Consider the following 21,801-nt stretch of genomic DNA (forward strand, 5'->3'; position numbering starts at 1 on the left):
TATTAAGTGCTTTTGCTACAAGCTAATTGTATCTACTAGCTGATTGTTAGTGGGAATCACGCTGGTGGGGGCTCATGAACAATAGTCATAGGAGTAGAGCCTCCCCCTCGCCCCTGCCTGGCTTACCTTCAGAACCTGAGAATGGCAGCCTCTGTGGAGGGATAGCCAAGAAGGGGTGCTACACTGGGGGCGAGGCTCCTCTGTGATGACCCTGTAGGGATGAGGTTGCTAATGCCGTTAATGCTCACGAGGGCAAGATCAGGGCATAAAGGCATCATTAGGATAATAAGAATAGCGTGCATTTCTGTAGAGCTTCTGTAGGAGGTTTGGAAAACACTGTACAAATCTCTCATGTGAGGACAGCCAGGTGCTATTATTATTCCCATGTTACAGGTGAAGAAACTGAGGCAGACAGGTTTAATAATTTACCCAATAGCACACAGCTAGTAGGAGTCTGAAGCTGAATTTGAATTCAGGTCTTCTTAACTCTGGGTCCAGTGTTCTATCTACCATGCCACCTGCCATCCTGGGCCTCCACAACTGGGTGGAGGGGACCCTCCCTTGTGGAGGGAGGGCACAAGCAGAAAGGGCATAAGGAGAGACCACATGGAAAGAAACCAGGGATTTCTTGAGGCAGAGGAGAGGCATGGGGCACAGCTAGAGCAGAGGCGTGGAAACGGGACATGAGCATCGAATGTCAGGAACAGTCACAGGGTCAGTCTCACTAATGGAATCATGGAATAACAGGTGAAAAGGTAGGAAGGGGCCGAATTACAGAGGGCTTTGAATGCCAAGCAGAGGATTCTGTATTTGACCTTTTAGGGAGCCCCAGGAGGTTACTGAATAGGGGCTGACATGGTCTGACCTGGGCTTTAGGAAAATCCTTTTGGCGGCTGAATAGAGGGGTAGACTGGAGGGGCAAGACAGAGGACCTGAGACAGGCAGACCCCACTCCCAGCAGCTGAGATAATAGTGAGCTTGAGGATCTGCACCAGGGTGGGGGGCAGGGTCAGAGGAGATGAGGGAGCCTAGTTAACAAGATCAGCATCTAAATAATTGGCAACAGCTTGGAGCTGGGGGAGGGGGCGTGGTGAGAGAGGGGCATCATTAACTATAAAATCCTTTGCTTGGCCTGAGCCCTTCTTTCCAGTCTTCTTTACTTTATCCCCTCTGGTCCAGAGGCTCTGGGCTGATCCTCACTCTCCAGTCATCTCCACCTCCAAGCTTCTCTTCTTTAAATTGCGCCTTCCCACGCCTCCTAAATATTAGGACCTTCCCTCTGAGGCTGTCCCCAGTTCACCCCGTCATTAGCTTATTTGCCTGGAGTTTGCGTGTTAGGCCCCCACATTGGACGGTGAGCCCCTGACTATCTTTTGCCTTGGCACAGTGCCAGGCACATAGTAGGTGCCTAATAAATGCTTGTTGACTTGGTTTGACCAGGAGGGAGGGATGGTGGTGCCCTTGGCAGTCACAGGGAAGCTTGGAAGATGGAATGGCTTGGCGGCAAAGAGAACGAGTTTGGCTTTGGACATGTTGGGTGTGATGTGTCCACTAGCTGGACGTCCAGCTGGAGATGTGAGGCTGGAAGTCAGCAGCGAGGTGGGGGTGTAGCGAAGGTCATTCAATGCATGGGAGGTGATGAGGTCCACCCAGCATGGTTGGACAGAGGGAGGAGGAGAACCAGTACAGAGCACCGAGGGTGTCCCAAGAACCTAGCAAGAAGAGAGTCTCCCGGAGGAGAGGCCAGCTTTGCAGGGGCAGCCTGGTGCTGGATCCAGGCCTCTGTGGCTCTGGCCCCCCCAGTCCAGCTGTCCTGGTGGGTGGGAGGGCAGCGTGCTAACAGCTCTGCCCCCTCGCCATCCAGGAGGCCTGTCTGTGGCCGTCCCCGGGGAGATCCGTGGCTATGAGCTGGCCCACCAACGGCACGGCAAGCTGCCGTGGTCCCGCCTGTTCCAGCCGAGCATCCAGCTGGCCCGCGAGGGCTTCCCGGTGGGCAAGGGCCTGGCGAGCGCCCTGGTCAAGCAGCAGGAGACCATTGAGAGCAGCCCAGAGCTCTGGTAAGCCCTACCACTGTACCACCAAGGTGTTCCTGGAAATGCTACTGGCCGCAGGGGTTTCTAGCTAGCCCTGGTGCTGGAGACTCCTCGAAAGGCTTTGGGATGAGCCTCCCCACTCCCAGGGCCGCTCCATCCAGCCCCAGCTCAGCCGGCCATCCGCCCTGACACCCCTCTCTAAGCTGGGGGGTGTCCCCCACGCCTCCTCCCTTCGGTCTCCGGCTTGGGCCAGCTGTCCTCGGTTGGCACCAACAATCAGGGTTGCTGCCGGCCCCCTCATGAGCTAATGAAGAGCTTCCTCTGCTCCCACCTCCCAAACCCCAGCAGAGTGTTCTGTCGGGACGGGAGGATTCTGCACCAGGGAGAGACCGTGAAGATGCCCCAGCTGGCCATGACCTACGAGAAGCTGGCCTGGGAGGGGCCGGACGTCTTCTACAATGGCAGCCTGGCCCGACAGATTGTCCAAGACGTGCAGAGCGCAGGTGAGGCTGAGGCGCCAGAGGAATCAGGGGCTCTTGGGGGGGGACTGAGCCACTCCCAAGCTGCACCCCGAGGGATGGGTCTTGGGAGTCCCGGGCATCCCATGGTCTCAGAAGAGCACCAAGGACCACAACAGGCGGTCAGCATTAGGAAGGGCAGGGGCGAGCCCCAGCCTGTTCAGAGAGGGGCCTCCTGGCCATGCGGAGCTATCCCCATGTGGGGGAAGGAGCAAGCTTCTGGAGGCAGAGCCAGGAGCAGCGGAGGAAGCTGGCTGCCATCAGAATCACCCCCGGCAGGGAAGGCATGGCTTGTGGAGGTGGTGGCCACCATCATCCTCTCCCTGGAGATCTCTCGAAGAGGCTGGTCTCTAAGCACTTGGGAACCTTGGAAAGGGAGTTTTCACTCAACATGGACTGGACAAGATGGCCCAGTCTGAGCTCCCTGACTGATGCTGAGATCTCCTGGGACCTCATGTGGATAAACCTGCAGCCTCTGGTGGATGGGGAGCTCACTACCTTCCAATCCAGCCCATTCTTCTTTGGAACAGCTCTGCTTGCTAAGAAGAAGAAAAGGGACCCTTCCTCCATCCTTGGAGGATGACCCCACCCCCCACACACATTCACTTCTCCCAGGCTAATGCTGCTGGAACCCCGAGGCAATTCACAACTATAGGCATCAATGGAGATGTGGCCTCTCTGTTCCCTGCTCAGGTGGGATCCTGAGTCTGGAGGACCTGAACAGCTACCAGGCCGAGCTGATCGAGAACCCCCTGAACTTCAGCCTGGGCGACTACATTGTCTACACGCCGAGCGCACCCCTGAGTGGCCCCGTGCTCAGCCTCATCCTCAACATCCTCAAGGGTGAGCAGCCCCTGCTCTCTGGCACCATCCCCACTCAGCCCCACCAAGGGGCTGCCACTACTTCTGCAGGCCAGGCGAAGGGCTTCTGAACACATGGGGGTGGGAGAGGGGGAGTCCAGTTGCTGGTGAGGACCCTGGACCTGCCTGGCCCTTCTACTGTCAGGGCTGATGACCAAGGCCATGCCAACCTCTCTCCTGCCCTGGCCCTCCACCAGCAGCTTTTCCTATCCTCTTATCTGGCCCCTGGATGGGCAGAGGCTCAGTTAGAACCCCCCTTCCAGGGCTGACCCCTCCTCTTGCTCAGGCCCCTCAGGGGTGATGGGGGAGCCTGGCCGTCCTGAGCTGGCTTTCCCACTCCTCCCCGGGCCAGGGTACCACTTCTCAGAGGCAAGTGTGAGCACACCAGAGCAGAAGGGCCTGACTTACCACCGCATTGTGGAAGCTTTCCGCTTTGCCTACGCCAAGAGGACGCTCCTAGGGGACCCCAAGTTTGTGAATGTGTCTGGGGTAAGATGTGTGGGCCCTGCCCATGGGAGGAGGCCCAGGGCACGGCCCAGTTGGGCTGGGGGGAGGGAGGAAGCCAGGACCAAGCCAGTCAGTTCCCTCTGGATGCCGAGTGGGGCTCCGGGCTTTGGAGCCCAAAACAAAAGTGAGAGTTCCTGCCCTCAGAGAGCTGACATTCAGCTGGGCGGGGGGTGCAAGCATGAGCAAGGGTGATTGCGGAAAGAGTGCATCAGAGCTGACCCCAGAGAGCGGCAGGGTGGGGGCTGGGCTGTGGGCTGCAGAGCCCAGGATTCGAATCCTGATCCTGAAGCCATCAGGGTGACCTCGGGCCAATCACTGCCCCTTGCTGAGCCCGCTTCCTCCTCTGGAAGGCCCTGGGTTGTCACCTGGCTCGTGGGAGAGGAAGCACATGATATGCTTTGTAGACAGTGCTATGGAGGTGATGTCACTGCTATTGAAGGGGGGCATCCCAGGCAGGGCAGCCCTGGGCAAAGGTATGGAGGTGGGAGATGGAGGGTCAAGTTCAGGGAGTGACTCCCAGGCTAGTTTGGACCGCAGAGGTTCCCAGGGAGGGAGGGCACCAGGTCAGGGTGCAGCCAGATAGGAGGCAGGGCAGCAGAGGACCAGAAAGGAAGCAGGGCAGGAGGAGAGCCTGCTTCAGGGTACCGGGGGCTTCGTGACCCCCTCACGTGGGGCATGGGAGGGCATCGGTTCTAGAGGCAGCTCCAGGAAGAACGGGGCCTCTGAGGGCAGTGGGGTAATCTCGGCCAGGAAGCCCCCTGCCTCTGGCAAGGCTGAAGCTGCCCCTGCATGCAAAGTACTTTGCTCCCCCAGCCTCGGAGTTGGTGGGATATTACCCAGAGATCCTCAAGCCTCTGAGAGGGCAGTGACTTTCTCAGGGTCACCCAGCTGACAGCTGGCTCCAGCAAGCTTTCCATCCATCAGCCAGCTCGCCCCTTTCCCCTCCTCTCCTCTCCCTGCTGACTACTGAGCTATCCAGCCTTCTCCTTATTCAGGCTGAGTTATGGGCTAGCATGTGGTGGGTGTCATTGATGAGGGACTGCCCACTGGACAGCAACTTCCTGGCCTCTGGCCTGCAGCTCCCTGGCTTCTGGCTGACGGACTGCAACTCCCTGGCTTCTGGCCTCTGGACAGAGACTCCCTGGCCTCTGGCCTGCGGCTCCCTGGCTTCTGGCTGACAGACTGCAGCTCCCTGGCCTCTAGACGGTGGCTCCCTGGCCTTCCTGCTCCTCACCTCAGGTTCTTCCAGCAGGTGATCCAGAACATGACCTCAGAGTACTTTGCTGACGAGCTCCGGGCTCGGATCACAGACAACCAAACGCACGAGGCTGACTACTATGAGCCAGAGTACTTCACACCCACTGACGGGGGCACTGCTCACCTGTCCGTGGTGGCCGAGGATGGCTCTGCTGTGTCTGCTACCAGCACCATCAATCTCTAGTAGGCCCTGGGGACATCTGTGGGTGGGGTGGGGTGGAGAGGCCTACCTTAGGATGGGATGGGGCCTCAGTGTCATCTGGGGGGGCCTGGGCTGACCCCCCAGCTTGGAAATGGGTCTAGGCTGGTCTGGGTGGGGACTGGGTGGGGTGGGAAGGGTGGGCAGGGCCAGGTCACCTCCCCAGTGGCCTCTCTGTTCCCCTGCTGCCTTTGAAGCTTTGGCTCCAAGATTCTGTCCCAGAGCAATGGCATCGTGTATAATGATGAGATGGATGATTTCAGCTCCCCCAACATCATCAACCAGTTTGGGCTCCCACCGTCCCCAGCCAACTTCATCGAACCAGGTGCTCCTGGGTAGGGTAGGGAGGGAATCAGCAAGAACAGCCTGATGGGCCTGGGAGGGACCTGGGTGGAAGAGGTGGAGGGGAGAAGAGAGGCAGTGATTTGTCCTGAGTGTGTGTCTGACTAGGGCGAGGGTGTGTGTGTGTGTGTGTCTGTCTCTGAGGGTATGTGTGCGTGTGTGTCTGAAGGGGTGTGTGTGTGTGTGTATGTGTGTGTGTCTGAGGGTATATGTGTGTGTGTATGTGTGTCTGAGGGTGTGTGTGTGTGTCTGTCTCTGAGGGTATGTGTGCGTGTGTGTCTGAAGGGTGTGTGTGTGTGTGTGTGTCTGAGGGTGTATGTGTGTGTGTGTGTGTGTCTGAGGGTGTATGTGTGTGTGTATGTGTGTCTGAGGGTGTGTGTGTGTGTGTCTGAGGGTATGTGTGTGTGTGTGTGTCTGAGGGTATGTGTGTGTCTGAGGGTGTGTGTGTGTCTGAGGGTATGTGTGTGTGTGTCTGAGGGTGTGTGTGTGTGTCTGAGGATGTGTGTGTGTGTGCCTGAGGGTGTGTGTATGTGTGTGTGTGTATGTGTGTATATGAGGGTGTGTCTGTGTCTGGAGTGCAGGGGCAGATGAGGGTAAGGGTGAAGGTATGCGTGTGTATATTTGGGGTGCAGGGCAGATGTGTGAGGGTGAGGATGTGTGTGTGTGTCTGTCTGGGATACAGGGGCAAGTGAGGGTGAGAATGAAGGTGTGTATGTGAGGGGGTGTCTGTGTGTCTGAGAGTGTGTATGGGGTGCAGGGGCAGGTAAGTGTGAGGAGGGATGTGTGTGTATGTGTGTGTGTGAGTGTGTATGTCTAATGGCGTGTCTGGGGTGCAGGGGCAGGTGTGTGTGCACATGATGGGGTATGCATGTATGTATACAGGACATGTATACATGTGTGCATGTGTGGTCAGTTCCATGATGTGTGTAGCATTCACATGAGACCACGTCTGTGACAGACGGCATCTCTGTGACCTGCAGGCAAGCAGCCTCTTTCTTCTATGTGCCCCACGATTGTGGTGGACAAAGACAAGAAGGTCAGGATGGTGGTTGGCGCATCCGGGGGCACCCAGATCACCACAGCCACAGCCTTGGTAGGCAGCCCTGGCGGCGGGTGAGGTGGCTGGGGGTCGGTGCATGTGACTGGTTCCTGGCTCCCTTGAAGCCTCCCCCGGGTCCTTTCTGGCCCCACATTCACGACCCCAGATGGATTCTTGGATGTGGACTTGCCATGTGGGCTTGTGGCCCTCTGTCCCTCTTGCTCCTTACCCCTACTTCCCCCACAAAAGCAGGAAGGAGGCCCCTGTCCCTGACCACCACAGGCCAGGGGTGGCTCAGGTGCCCTGGGAAGGCTGAGGGGTGTGAACACTGGAATGCTGTGGGGGTGGGAGGGAGCAGTATGAGATGGGGCCTCAAATGCCAAGTTCTCTCAGCAAGAGGGTACCATCAAAAGGTTTTGAGCAGAGGAGGAACGTGGCCAGATCTGTGCATAAGAGGGAATGTGGGGACAGACACCGAAGGGTATGCGAGGCAGGGTCATCAGGGGCTGGTGCCCAAGAGAGTCAATGGAGCTGGGCACAGGAAGCTCCGTGGGCCCTCCCCATGCCTCCTGCCCATGCCCACCCTGTGCTTCTCTTTCAGGCCCTTCCCATGCCCTATTCTTCCTGTGCCAGGGCTGCGAGGCGGGGGATGGGGGAATGAAGTGCAGATTCCAGCCAAGCATTTGGCAACCCCCTCGTGCTGATCTTTAGGAGGAGGCAGAGAAGGGGGGTGGGGTGGGCATCCCCTCGGATGGGCCCAGAATGCCTCAGCCAGATGGCTTGGGATCAGGGCCCCAGGATCAGCAGCTTGGAGAGAGCTCCAGAGGGCAGGCTTGGCTTATTTGGGGATGACCCAGCCTTGCTGGAGGGCAGAAGCAGTCTCCAAGAGATCTGCAGAGATTTGTGTGGAGGCCTGTAATAAATGTGGGGCATAGTCAGTGGTTTGTCTGAGCAGCACAGTGGGGCTGCCGCGGGCCTCCGCCCTCCTCAGATCTGGGCTCTGTCTCCAGTTCCCAAGAGGGAAGGCAAGGAGAAAGCCCATGCCCCAGAGTGGGCATTCATTGATGGAGCTCATGCCCTTCCACTTCTGGACAGGGCAAATGGCTGGGAAGCCTGATCATTGCTGCTGGCGCTGCCTGGGCCCAACTGAGCTCACTTCCAGGAAACAGCCCTCAAGGCCCCTCCTGTCCTTCCTAAGATGAGGTGCAGTGACAGAAGCTGGGCCTCTGCACGGCCCAAGATGGTCCTCACCTAAGAGGTGCCAGCACAGCCTGTGGGGCTAGGGGGTGGAAGGCCGCTCACCAGCCCGGGAGCCCTGCACGCACACCACTGGCCTGCTGTTAGATTGGGCTGACGCAGCGCTGGAGGCCCTGTATGGGCATCACTCAGCAGGTGCGCTGGTCCGACCGGGCCTTGTCCCTCCCTCCCCAGGTAATCATCAGCCACCTGTGGTTTGGCTATGACGTGAAGAGGGCTGTGGAAGAGCCACGGCTTCACAATCAGCTCCTCCCCAACACCACGACCCTGGAGGACCAGTTGGAAGAGGTGTGTCAGGCAGGAGGGGCCCCAACCAGGCCCCAGAGAGCCTTCGGGTACCACTGTCCCCAAGGCAGAAGGGGCTTTGAGCCGGGGGGGGGGTGCGTGGGCAGAGTAAGGGGGAGAGAGACAGAGAGACGGAGACAGACAGTCAGCCAGACAGGCAGAGACAGGTGGAGGCCTGGGGCAGGCCGCCTGGCCCCTCGATGCTCACCTGTGAGATGGGTGTGTGCTGGGAGGTGGGGGTGGGGGCAGGGGTCCACAATGTGCCTTCCTGGGCCCCCGTCCTGCCACGCTGAAGCTGGCCTTCTCTGTTGCAGGCTGTGGGGCCCGAGCTCAGGGCCCGGAATCATAACACCCAGACCACCGAGGACTTCATCGCTGTGGTTCAGGCGATCGTGAGCACCCCTGATGGCTGGGCGGCTGCCTCGGACTCTCGCAAGGGGGGTGTGCCTGCTGGTTACTGACTGAGCTAGGTCTGGGGCACTGCTGGGCCAGGCAAGGGGCCCTAGGACTCAGGGACTCCAAGGACTCATCATGAGGATGAGGGGCAGGGCAGGGCAGAGCAGGGTGTCCCTGGTCCTGTGTCTGCTACAAGCTGCTGAATGAGGCAATAAATGAGCTGGACCCACCTGCCCGACCCGCCCCCGGCCCTTCCTGCAGCCCCAGCAAGAACCAGAGGAGGGAAGGAGGGAGGCCTGGCTTCCGCCCTCTTTGTCCCCTCGAGGTTCTGAAGGTTCCTTCCTTTGAACTCCCTGGGCTTTAATGAAATGGGCCTTAAGGACCCAGCCTGGCACCACATCTGAGGATCATTGTAGGCACCACTGACACATGTCTGAGGGTGATAATAGGCACCAGGCCCCGGGCCTGACACCACATCCGAGGGCCATTGTGGGTGCTAGGACCCAGGGTTGCCACTACATCTGAGGGTCATCATGGGCACCACTGGCACCATGTCTGAGGGTCATTGTGGGCACCACTGGCACCATGTCTGAGGGTGATCAGGGGCACCAGGACCTGGGCCTGGCACCATGTCCAAGGATCATCATGGGCACCAGGACCCGGACCTGGCGCCATTTCTGAGGGTCATTGTGGGCACCACTGGCGCCATGTCCGAGGGTCATCAGGGGCATCAGGACCTGGACCTGGCACCATGTCTGAAGGTCATTGTGGGTACCACTGGCACCATGTCTGAAGGTCATTGTGGGCACCAGGACCCGTGGTTCATTGCAGCCTCCCGGTCCTCGCCCTTTCCAGGAGTAAATACTGAGGCCTTTTGAAGCCCCTCTGGGTCATCTCCCACCTTGGGTTCTCCCAGAATGCTAGAATGTCCTCAGCAGTTACCCTAGCCCAGCCCTTTCCTGAACAGTAATCCCCTCTCAGAGCCTCAGCCTTCTCCTCTGGGAAATGGGACTCATGCTCAGAGAACAGAGCCAGTGGTCTGAGAACCCTCAGAATAGAGGAGGCCCCAGGGCCCGGCCACAAGCAATCTGCAATTTCCTGAGACATTCTTGGCCCTCTCTAGAAACCAAAGGAGCTTCTAGGGTCCAGCCCCGGCCTGTGAGCCTCTGTTTTGGGGATTTGTTCTCCGCTGGCTAACAGGAAGAGGTCCTGCCGAAGGCTGTGCCCCAAACCAGGCCCCACCCAGGGCCTTCTGGGTCCTAATAACTGAGTGGCTAGGGAGGAGCTGAAGCCCCAAGGTGGCAGGGACTGCTACCATACCCAGTGATGCCCACAATGGCACAGTGAGGGGCACAGTCCAGCCCTGAGAGGCAGGTGGGCTTGGCCCCCTGCTGGGTACTGGGCTCAGCCACTTCCTGCCTGTCCTGAGCACCTGGCAGCTGGGAGGCAGGGGTCCTCAGGGACCAGCCAGGGCCCTCTTCCTGGGACCCAGGCAGCAGCAAAGAGAAGGCCCTTGATCAGGGCCCCTGAGCTGGGGTCGGGGGCTTGGGCCATTCATGGCAAGGAAACTGATGTAGGACTGATGCCCCAGGATGGGATGGGTGAGAGCAGAGGGTGTGGAGAGACCAGGAGGAGGCCTGGGGCAAAGGAGAATGGCCGCCCAGTGAGGGGGCAGACCATGCGATCTCCGCCTCTGAAGGAGGCAGCCCAGGGGAAGAAATGCCCAGGTTGTGGGGGTCAGAGAGCCTGGCACCAACCCCAACTCTGCTGCTTTGCCAACTGTGCCAATGGGACCAAGTCCTCCTGGCTCCATCTCTGAAAAGGGGGGGTCCTGAATGAACCCCGAGGGTTTTCCGAATCCCCGTGGCTGCCAAATGTTGGGTGGGATTGGAATGAGGCTGATCCCTAACTGCCCTGCCCTGACTCAGCAGCCTTATCGAGCCCTGAGTCCTGGCCCACACTAGCCTCAACCATCGGAACCCTAAGCTTCAGAGCTCCATGTGGTCCCCAGACCCACACTGACCAGAGACCTGCTCTGAGGAGGAGTCTGGCCCCTGAACCCCTTGTCTGGCTCAGACTGACCCTGGCCCCATTGAGCTCCACCCCAAGTCTTAGCAGAGGCTCAATGCCACCTGGATCCCAATGATGGTGCCGCCAGACTCCCCCTAAGTCTTGCCCTAGCCTCAGGCCCAGTGTGGGTTCAGGATGACCCTGAGCTGACCCCTGCCCTTGACCCTTGCCAGAGCCCTGGCACTACTTGCCCTCCCAGCCCCCAGTGCCCACCCGATTTCAGCTTCTGGGTTGGACTTAGCCATTGCCTCAGCCTGGCCCCTGCTGCCCATTCAGTGGTGAGCCCCTCACAGAAGGCCCATGTAGGGTAGAGGTTGAGGAAGCAGAGTACCTGTCCTGGCCTCAGAGCACGGCTACTTTATGTAGGTCTGGGTGACCTTGGGCCATTCCTGTCCTCTCTGGGCTTCCTCCTCCCATCTCAATGCCAGGGGGTTGGGCAAGCTGACCTCTGAGGGTCCCTCCAGAGCCCTTTGCCCCATGGGCACAAAGCTCACCACCTCCAACCATAGGCTGGCCACAAACCCTGCTGTCCACCCCCATCCTCCCTTGGGTGCCAATCCTGGGCCCAGCTAGCCCTTGGCTGAAGTGGGAGGGAGCTGGGAGAAGGTTGGGCCTGGAGGAGAAGGGAGTGGTGAGACCACCTTCTGAGGCCAGGATCCTACTGTGCCCTTTATGAGGTAGGACCTCAGAGCAAGGAGGGACCTCGGAAAGCCATGGTGAGACCCTCTGAGTCCCAGTGAGGTGGGCACAGGGGTTCCTCAGCCAGGGCTCTGGCTTCCCAGAGCAAGGCTACAGCCCCATGTCTGTGCCCTTCCCTCCCTTGCTCCTTCCTTTCTTTCCTTCCTTCCTCCTTCCCTTTTTTCTTCCTCCCTCCCTCTTTCCCTTTTTTCTTTCTCTCCCTCACTCTTTCCTTCCTCCCTGCCTCCCTTCCCTCCTCTCTCCCTTCCTTCCTCTCTCACTCTCTTGTTCCTCTCTCCCTCTTTCCCTGTTTTCCTTCTCTCCCTCCCTCCTTCCTTCCTTCTTCTCTTCCTTTCTCCCTCCCTCATTCCTTCCTCCCTGCCTCCCTTCCCTCCTCTCTCCCTTCCTCTCTCACTCTCTCATTCCTCCCTCCCTCCCTTTTTCCTTCTCTCCCTCCCTCTTTCCTTCCTTTCTTCCTTCCCTCCTTTCTTTCCTTCCTCCTTCCCTTTTTTCTTCCTCTCTCCCTCTTTTCTTCCTCCCTTCCTCTTTCCCTTTTTTCCTACTCTCCCTCACTCTTTCCTTCCTTCTTTCCTTCCTTTCTTCCTTCCTTCCCTCCCTTCCTCAGCTCCAATTCCTCTTTCTCCTTAGAGCCCAACCACTCATCCCTGCTTCCGTCCTCAATCACCGTGCTTAGTTGGCCCTGGCATGTTGGTGGTTCTGTCAAACATGGCACACTGAAGGAGATAGGTGCTTTATAAGCATCAGCCGAATTGGGTTGTACTGAAGGGGAAAGGCCCAGTTAGGCAGGACTCAGAGGTAGTGACAGGGGAGGGCTGATGACCTAGGAGAGGTCAGCTGATCTTACAGAGAGCAGAGGCAGCCATCAGTGCAAAAAGGGTGGCCAGGCAAAGAGTGGGTGGTCCCTGTGGGACCTCTGCCCAGCCCTGAGCCCATCTGCCTCCCAACCTCCACCTTTTCGCCCAGGGGTGGCCCCCAAGGGAGGCACCAATCAATTGTTTCAGACCTCTCCACCCGTTATATGCCACATGTGGAAAAAAGGGCCCTGAGCCAAACTGAGCCCTAGGCCCACACAGGACAGCCCAAGGCCCAGCTTTCTGAAGCTGCTCTCTGTTCCACCATAATGTGGGGGGCACAGAAGTGGATGGGATTTAGGGGAGTGTCTACCCAGTGCCTACACCTGGGGCCTGAGTGCCCACCCTGCCCAGGGGTACCCCTGAGGACCCTATGAGAGAAGCTTAGCCCCAAACCCGCGGGCTCACGGGAATGATGAGAACGGCTGGGGGTGGGGAGGTGGTGAGAAGGGCCTGGGAAGGCCTGGTCAGGGAAGCTGGGCCAGCCCTGGCCATCTCCCCGAAAGCCCAGTGAGCAGCAGCTCATGCTTTCCAAGGACAGCAGCCTGAGTGGGCATGAGGCAGGCAGCCCCAGCCCTGGTGTCCAGAGCGGGCCCTGCGGAAGGCAAGGGTGCCCGCGGGTACAGACAGATCTGGACACAGATGGAGGAAGAGAGACCCTGTTTAATCAGACGTGGGCCTTGGCTCGTGTCTTTCCCAACATCTCCAAAGGCGACTGGCCCCCGTCGGCTGGACTCGTCTCAGCTGATCTCGAGCTATGTGCAACAGAGGTGTCAGCAGAGGGGACCCCGTGGCAGGCTGCAGCCTCTGGCTTCACAGAAGTGTGGTTAGGCCTGCAAGGAGAGAAACTATAGGCGAGGACAGGGGATGGAGGAGCTTTGGGGGCCTTGCCTGTCTTCAGGCCCCTGCTGAGGGTCTGCTACCCGTGTCTGTACTGCCTCAGTCCCAGCCCAGGCCCAGGCCCAGCCCAGCCCAGCCTTAGTACCTGGCCCAGGCCCAGCTCAAGCTCAGCCCCAGCCTCAGGCCCAGGCCCAGGCCCAGGCCCAGGCCTAGCCCAGCCCCAGCCCAGCCTCAGGCCCAGGCCCAGGCCTAGCCCAGCCCTAGCCCAGCCTCAGGCCCAGGCCCAGGCCTAACCCAGCCCCAGCCCCTGTGTCTCCCTCCTCACCATAGCTGCGCTGACATTGCTTCAGAGCCTCACTGAAGCCCTCACACAGGGTCAGGTCATTCTGGCTGGTAGAACAGTCTAGGAACTGCTTGATTTCATAGTAGCAGGGCCTTGAAGGGACTAGCGGTGCTGCCTTGGGGGCCTGGGGAGACACCAGACAGAGGATTAGAGAGGGGAGGGAGCTCCGAGGACAGCTGACCCTCCCTCTAGCAGCAGGATGGATAGCGTCTCCCCACCCCACCCCAGCCTCTGCTCAGAGACCTCCAGGGCACTGGGCTGGACTCTCTATTTCCCACCTCCCAGGCTTTGCCTAGGCTGTCTGCCCTCCTCACCTTCACCTCCTTGCCTCACCTTTCCCATTCCCATAAGGTCCTTCTGCCTTCTCTGCCTAGGTTCCCTCCACACCGTCCCCCTCAGACTGGGAGCTCCCCAAGGGTGGGGCCTGTGTGCTGCTTTCCTTGCCAGCACTCAAGCCAGTGCGCAGCACATAGTAGGTGTTTCACCAGTGCTTGTCGACTTGAACCCGCCCCTTCAGTCCTTGGGGCCATTGCCACTCCCCTCATTTGCCCTCTCTAGGGCAGCTTCCCAGAGGCACTTTTGTTGTTGTGATTGGGTCCTTTCAGCCATGTCTGACTCTTTGTGACCCCTTTGACAGATGAGGAAACTGAGGCCAACAGTTTGAAGTGACTTGCCCCAGACGTCTGAGGCCAGATTTGAACTCAGAAAGTAGTCTTGCTGAGTGCAAGTCCCGTGGGCTATGGCACCACCTCCAGGGATTGGGCAGCCTGTGATCCTTGAAAGCCTGTGGCTTTCTCACCTTTGGCGCTGCACGGGGGCAATTCTGGCCCTGTCCTTCACTGCCCCCTAGTGGCCCTTCCCTGGACTCCATCAGGTTTTCTGTCTGAAAAAGGGCTGCTCCACGGTTTAAAAGGAGTTGGGAGGCCAAATCCTGGCTCAGATACTTTTCAGCTCTGTGTGTGTGTGTGTGTGTGTGTGTGTGTGTGTGTGTGTGCGCGCGTGTGTGTGTGACTATGTCTCTCTAAGCCTCAGTTTCCTCAACTGTAAAATGGGCCCAACAATAGCCCCTACCTCCCTAGGTTTGGGTGAGGCTCACATGGGATCCCAAATGCCCAGAGCAAGGGGCAGCCAGGAGGGGCGGCTCAGGGGCTTGTCCTCCTTCACCCCTCCAACCCCGTCCCTCTTTCCCGGCCCAGACTCACCTGCTCCAGGCGGGGGGCCGGCTCTGGCCCGGGGGTGCTGCCCCCTCCGAGGACCCCTGTCAGGGCACTGCCCACCACGTGGCCCACAGCCGAGCCCACGGCCACCCCCGCCGCCGTGGATGCCATCTGGGACAGGAGGCCTGGCTGCCCGCCACTCGGGGCAGGGGCCGGGGGTGCAGCTGGGGTCGTGGGGGGAGCCGGGCGGCTGCGGAGCGAGAGAAGTTCAAGGGGAGGACCCTCTCCCTTTCTCCCCAGCTCCCTCAGCCTCCTGCCCCGATGACCTTGACCATGACCTGGCCAGGCTGCCGCGACTGCCCAACCTGAGCCCCTCCCCCCGCAGTCCCCAGGCCGCCCCCCACCCAGCCCCTGGGGCTCACCTGCCCGACGGGGCAGACGCAGCGGTGCTGCGGCTTCCGCGGGGCATAGCAGGGTCCGAGGGATCTGACAGGACAGGCCCTGAGGTAACGGCGGCCTAGGCTGTGGGGGTGGGGCCTGGCCGAGGGGGCGGGGCCTCATGACCATCTGCACCCTCAGCCTTTCGCTGGGGGGTAAGGACAGCTCCTGCGCCGCAAGCTCTGGGCTGTTCCTGGGGCTGGCGTCTTCAGGTGAGCGTCTTGCCAGGGCTCGGAGATCCACGTAGCAGGGGCTGGGCCACCTGGTTCCGCTCTCTCGGGCTCCATGAGCATCCCCCGGTTCTCGGACGCAGGGGCCCATCCTGACCTCCATTTTCCCCTGCCAGTTCTGAGGGCCTTGGAAAGACGAGCTCCCAAGGGCAGCCCAGGGTAATATGTATTGTTAATGGGGAGGTACAGCCAATATCGTAAGAATGACCATTCTACCCAACTAATCTATTTATTCAATGCCAACCTAATTAGATTACTAAAAACATTTTACTGAGTCAGAAAAGCTAATAAAATTCATTTGGAAGAACAAAAGGTCAAGAATTTAAAGAAACCAAGGAGATTCATCAGGGTCAGACCTTATGTGAAAAGGCAAGAGGGGTGGTGAAGGGGAAAACGGATCATTTTGATTTTAAATTTAAAATCTTGTATAAATAAAACCAACACAGCCAGGAATAGAAGGAATGCAGAAAAAATGGGGAAAAAAACCTTTCACAGACAATCTCTCAGACAGGATGTGTTTGGGTTGGAATACTGCTGAAACACAGAAAGACTTAGACTTATGAAGGAAAATGCTGTCCACTTTCAGAGAACCAGATGACAGCAGAAAATATGCACAGTATGGTCTTACATATGTGTGCATGAAGGTATATGTGTGTGTTTATAGATATCTATATGTGTGTGTGTATACACATCTGAGGTTAATTGTAGCCTGGGGGGGAGGGAAGGGAGAAAAAAATAAAGTAAAAAGTGCACAGCCGAGAACAAAAGAAAACCCACAAAAAAGCAAGAAAAACTGGGTAGCTTTGAAAACAATGTGTAGTGTTGATGACATAGGTTTTCTTGACATGGAAATTCATTGTTTTATATTGAATCATCTCCTATGTTCTTTTTTTGGTATGAAGAAAATGATCATTTATTTATTTTTAGTTTTCAACATTCACTTTTATGAGATTTTGAGTTCTTAATTTTTTTTTCTCTCTCTCTCCCTTCCTACCTCCCTCAGACAGCGTCTAATAGGCTATCCTTGTACAATCATATTAAACATATTTCCACATTAGTTATGTTGTAAGAAGAATCAGAACCAAAGGGAAAAACCACAAGAAGGAAAAACAGACAAACAAAACAAAGAGAGCAAATAGTCTGCTTCAATCTGCGTTCAGACACCAGAGTTCTTTCTCTGGATGTGGACAGCATTTTCCACCACGAGTCTTGCAATTGTCTTAGATCCTTACATTGCTGAGAAGAGCCAAGTCTACGAAGGTTAGTCATCGCACAATGTGGCTGTTACTGTGTACAATGTTCTCCTAGTTCTGCTCACTTCACTCAGCATCAGTTCATAGAAGTCTTTCCATCTAGGTTTTTCTGAAATCTGCCTGCTAATTATTTTTTAAAATTTCATTTATTTATTTTTATTAATTTATTTTTATTTATCAACAATCACTTCCATAAGCTTTTGAGTTTTAAATTTTTCTCCCCCTCCCTTCCCACCTCCCTTGCCAAGAAGGCATGCAATCTGATATAGGCTGTATATATACATTCCTATTAAATATATTTTCATATTAGTCATGTTGTAAAGAAGAATTCGAACCAATAGGAGGAACCACAAGAAAGAGGAAACAAAACAAAACAGAAGAAAAAAAAGAGCAAATAGTCTGCTTCTATCTGCATTCAAACTCCATGGTTCTTTCTTTGGATGTAGATAGCATTTTCCATCATGAGACTTTTGGAGATGTCTTATGATGATCCTTGCATTGCTGAGAAGGGCTAAGTCTATCAACGTTAGTCATCACACGCCATGGCTGTTACTGTGTACAATGTTCTCCTGGTTCTGCTCACCTCACTCAGCATCAGTCCATACAAGTACGTAGTAGGTGCTAAATCAATGGCTGTTGGCTTGACCTGACTTTGAAGGATGGGACCTGAACTTAGCAGCCCAGAGGCGAGGGAGGGGCAGAATCAGAGATTTCTTTGGTTTTTGTATTCTTGAACAATAGTTTTTCCCCCCTCACCTTTGAGGCTAGAATTCAGGATGCAGCAGTAAGAAGCAAGGGGTCCTTTCTTTCTTTGGTGAGGCAATTGGGGTTAAATGACTTGCCCAGGGTCACACAGCTAGTAAGTGTCAAGTGTCTGAGGCTGGATTTGAACTCAGGTCCTCCTGACTCCAAGGCCAGAGCTCTATCCACTGTGCCACCCTGATCCTTTCTTTCTTAGCTAGCCCTTGGGGAGGGGTCTGCCACTCGAGCTTCAAAGAAAACTGTGGGGACCTGAATTACAGATCATGAGGAAAACATTAAGCTACTGGCTTGGGTACAGTGCCACCTAGTGGACACATCACATATCTCACTCTCGCTTGTCGAGGCCTGTTTGTAGGGACTCTTGGTTTCTGGCTGGTGGCATGTGAGCCCCTGAGGTGCTTTGTGTGACATGGGATGTCCACAAATGTCCCCAAAACCTTTGTTTGGGGAGCAGCGGTCATGGGAACATCCCAGTCACTCCCTATCATTGCTGATCTTGTTACTTATGAGGTATCCAAAATGTGTCCCCATTGTGCACTAGGACCAAGGAACAAAGGGATGGTCGCCAAACCTCCAGAAAGGGAGGCAGTGATTACCCAGAGCCAGCCTGGCCGATAGCTTGAGTCAGACCAGCCCGCTTCCTTTTGGCCAGGATCCTAAACCAGTGAGCTGGGAAGGGAAGAAGGGTGCGGGTTTGAGTTTACCCAGGTGTTAACCAAGTACCTGACCAGCCAGCTCTGCCCATTCTCATGGAGAAGATGGAGATAAAACACCGGCTAGATGAAGAGACACTCCCTAGGTTCAGCACTGGTCCGACTCAGAATGTCTGCCAGTGGTTCAGGGCCATGGCTGTGCCTCAGGGATCTGTGTTTGGCCTGTTCCCAATGACTCGGCTGAAGGCAGGAAGAGCACACTTATCTAATTTGCAGATGACCCAAAGGGGCATTAGAGAGAGTGGACATAGGATTAGACCAGAGTCCAGAGAGTCCGGATCCACAGGGCTCTGGACAGGTCAGATGCAGGGTGGGGAACTTGCGGCCTCGAGGCCACATATGTCCCTCTAGGTCCTCTAGGTCCTCAAATGCGGCCCTTTGAACCCAAACTTTGCAGAACAAATCCCCTTAATACAAGGATTTGTTCTGCAAAACTTGGACTCAGTCAAAAGGCCACACCCAAGGACCTAGAGGGCTACATGTGATCCCAAGGCCCCAGATTCCCCATCTCTGGGCTAGAGCCTCAGGCTCAGTCTAATACAGTGAAATTCAGTTGGGATAATTAAATTCTTGCACAAAAGATTGCCTTTACAAGTACCAGTAGAGGTAGACAAGGATAGCAGCAGTTTTCTCAAAAAGGATGTGGGGGTAGGAGTGGACCACAAGCTCAACAGGAACTAGCAGCACAATATAGCAGCCAAAAATAAAAAATCCTGTCACCTTGGACTATAGCAAGAAAGACATAGATCCCAGGAATGAGAAGGGGGATGCTCTGTCCTCTGTCCTTGGCCCTCATTGGACCTCTGGGCAGTTCTGGGCACCGCAGCTTTAAAAAGCTGGAGGGCGCCCAGTAAGGGCCTCCAGGATGGCGAGTGCCTTTGAGTTCACGCTAAGATCGACAGAATTGGGCAGAAGAGGGGGAGGGGGCAGCAGGATAACTGTCTTCCAGTGTTCAAAGTCTGTTATGTGAGAGACAGGCCGCTGGGCACGCCATAGTGCACAGAGCACCCGACCTAGAGTCAGGAAGACTTGTTTTCCTGAGTTCAAATTTGTTCTCAGACACTCGATAGCTGTGGGACCCTGGGCAAGTCACTTCACCCTGTTGACCTTGGTTTCTTCATCTGCAAAATGAGCTGGAGAAGGAAATGGCAAGCCACTCCAGTATCTCTGCCAAGGAAATGAAGAGCTGGACTTGACTGAAAATAACTGAATAACGATAACATGTGAGACTTATTCTCTTTGGTCCCAGAGGGCAGAACCAGAAAGATGGCAGAAATCTGGCCACATTAGGCTTCGCGCAGGAAGAGCTTCCCCTTCTAATCAGAGCTGCTTCACCACGGAAGAGGGGTCGACCTGAAAGTTGGCCAAAGAGGCAAGAAGCTAGGGGATAAGTAAATTCATATTGTTTATTCCCTGAAGTTAGTGAGCCAGAGCTTTAACTCTGACTGAATCAAGCAATTTTAGGAGGACATTTAACCCCTGCCTCAGGATGTCTGTGTTACTCAGATTTACAGTCTCCATATATGTTTAACCATAGCATGAGAAAGGAATTTTCTTAATTGAATAGGTTGTAAATACAATAAGATTCTCCTGAATGTCAAAGTGTCCATTGAAATTATAGATCCAGGATGCCATGACATGGCACAGCATATTATGTCCATAAAACACTAAGATAAGAAAAGTCCCATTATTCAAGGTAGTGTCCAGCTCTAAGGCACCTTAGCGATCATAAACAGAAGAATGCTGGTCAACTTCATCTGGTCCTGTAGTTGCTGACACGGGAAGGGGCATTTTGAGTTCACTCAGAGAACAAAGAAAAAGCATATCTATTATGTTGGGGTGCTTCTTCTGGTTGATAGTTCAGGCTTTGGCCCTTAGTGGGGTTCAAATGATCTTAAACAATCATTTGTAATTGGGGGAAAATAAAATAGTATTTAAAAAAGAAATGGTGTGCTACTTCTCCCTTCTTCTCCCCAGCAGCTCAGAGCAGTCCTGGCTTCCCCTCTGGAAGGAAGGCAAAGTGGTTAGTTTCCAGCAGACTTCTCTGAGGCATCCACTGATGGGCTCAGTTGCCGAGTAGGGAGCTCTTCATTTTTATAATACCACATGTCTCAGTCATGAAGCTTTGGAGCTGCCCTCAGACCAGATTTCCATGCTGTTCTTTGGAGGCTAGGATCAGGTGGGGGTTATCTGCTCTGGCTCCAAGTATGGGGGTCTCATTGGCCAGCCTGGCCATGTCACAATCAAACTGCAGCCCTGGATGGGGTCCTCCCCATGACTGGTTGGATCCAGGGTCAGCCAGCTGATGGGCATCCCTGAATTTCCAATTCCCGGCCACTACAAAAAGAGCTACTATAAACATTTGTGTACAAAGAGGTTCTTTCCCCCTTTTCTGAAATCTCTTTGTGGCCCCCTATTTCTTTTGTGTTTATTCTTTCCTGATCTTTAGGCAAGAAGGATTTCAAGAGCAAAATCCCCAAGGGAATGCATGGGCTGGGAGACAAAAGGCTCTCCAGTAACTGGAGTCAGCAGCAGGAGCCCCCAGAGCCAGGAGGTAACTCAGCAGGAAAGGGAGATGCATGCCCAGGCAGCCACCTTGCGGGCATCACACAGCCTGCACAAGGTGCAGGGTGGCACTTGAGCAGCTTAACCCAGGAGCAACTAAGCCCACAGGGGCACTGAGGAGCTTCCAAGCAACAGCTGGTATCCTCCTCTTCCCCAGAACCAGCATCAGTAGAGGGACCTGGCCCTGCAGTGGATGGCCCACCCAGCAGAGCCGCACCTCCAATGAACTCCATGTGGATTCCATCAAGGGAGAAAAGGGCATTCAGGGCTGAGAGTCAGGAGGTACCCCCTTCACTCTACATATTCTCAATATGGTACTTTCAGCTTTAGTTCACTCTCCCCCAGGGACCTCCTCTGTGCAAGTAGCACTAACCCTAACCCCCTCTCGCCACCTCTTCCTCCCTTCCCATCAGTCAGGTGCCTTCTGCCCCTCCCCTCCATCATCCCCAACTCCCATGATGAGGAGGCCTCACTACTGACCAAGGCCAACCCTCATTCTGCTCAGGGGATCCCCTTCCATTGTCTCCTCCAACAGATCGCCCCCTCTGTCCTCTTCTCTCTGTCACTTGCCTTCAATCTCTTCCTCTCTACTGGATCCTTCCCTATTGCCCACAAACATGCCCATGTCTCCCTCAACCTCAAAACCCCTTCCCTGACCCTTCCATCATCACTGTTTAGTGTCCTGTATCTCTTCTTCTGTAGCTAAATTCTTTGAACAGACTATCTACACTGGCGCCTCCACTGTCTCTCCTCTCACTCTCATCTTAACCACTTACAATCCAGCTTTCACCTTAATTATTCCACCCAAACTACTCTCTCCAAAGCCACCAATGATCTTAGTTTTTCTGAACTCGGTGGCTTTTTTCTCATCCCTATTCTCCTTGGTCTCTCTGCTGCCTTGGACACTGTTGGGCATTCTCTTCTCCTGGACCCTCTCCTCTCTCGGGTCTTCAAGAATACTCCCACACCTCCTGGTTTTCTTCCTTCCTCTCTGCTTCTCTTCAGGTTTCATTTCTGGACCCTCCTCCAGGCCATGCCTTCTAGCCATGGGTGTCCCTCGGGTTCTGTCCTGGGCCCTCTGCTCTTCTCCCTCTGGGAGATGAGATCACTGGGTGATTTCATCAGCTCCCATGGATTGAATGACCAGCTTTAGGCTGATGACTCTCAAATCTGCCTTTCCTGCCCT

The 21,801-nt window shown here is 55.5% G+C and overlaps 2 protein-coding genes and 1 long non-coding RNA gene across 11 annotated transcripts in view; 1 reads left to right on the forward strand and 2 right to left on the reverse strand.

The window, feature by feature from the left end:
* LOC110201755 (glutathione hydrolase 1 proenzyme-like) overlaps positions 1–8,925 on the forward strand; it is an 81,791-nt gene extending 72,866 nt beyond the window's left edge. For 8 of the 9 annotated variants that reach the window (XM_020977624.2, XM_078151900.1, XM_020977626.2 and 5 more), the window contains 9 exons: positions 1,865–2,057; positions 2,379–2,536; positions 3,245–3,394; positions 3,765–3,901; positions 5,169–5,359; positions 5,573–5,700; positions 6,698–6,810; positions 8,188–8,301; positions 8,613–8,925. In XM_020977624.2, the coding sequence (XP_020833283.1) occupies positions 1,865–2,057; positions 2,379–2,536; positions 3,245–3,394; positions 3,765–3,901; positions 5,169–5,359; positions 5,573–5,700; positions 6,698–6,810; positions 8,188–8,301; positions 8,613–8,759 (1,331 nt within the window). In that variant the 3' untranslated portion in view covers positions 8,760–8,925. The remainder of the gene's footprint in view (positions 1–1,864; positions 2,058–2,378; positions 2,537–3,244; positions 3,395–3,764; positions 3,902–5,168; positions 5,360–5,572; positions 5,701–6,697; positions 6,811–8,187; positions 8,302–8,612) is intronic. The other variant, XM_078151901.1, reaches the window with a different exon arrangement.
* LOC144456632 (uncharacterized) overlaps positions 1–21,801 on the reverse strand; it is a 469,008-nt gene that overhangs the window by 313,395 nt on the left and 133,812 nt on the right. The window lies entirely within an intron of this gene.
* CHCHD10 (coiled-coil-helix-coiled-coil-helix domain containing 10) lies at positions 12,960–15,209 on the reverse strand. The gene is made up of 4 exons (XM_020977674.2): positions 15,077–15,209; positions 14,700–14,904; positions 13,480–13,621; positions 12,960–13,147 (listed from the first exon to the last, which is right to left on the reverse strand). Exons 1-4 carry the CDS (start codon positions 15,121–15,123, stop codon positions 13,128–13,130), a joined length of 414 nt encoding a protein of 137 aa, XP_020833333.1. The 5' UTR covers positions 15,124–15,209; the 3' UTR covers positions 12,960–13,127.

The sequence above is a fragment of the Phascolarctos cinereus genome, unplaced genomic scaffold (genome assembly GCF_003287225.1).
Source record: "Phascolarctos cinereus isolate Bilbo 61053 unplaced genomic scaffold, phaCin_HiC Scaffold_4;HRSCAF=312, whole genome shotgun sequence".
Lineage (NCBI taxonomy): Eukaryota > Metazoa > Chordata > Mammalia > Diprotodontia > Phascolarctidae > Phascolarctos > Phascolarctos cinereus.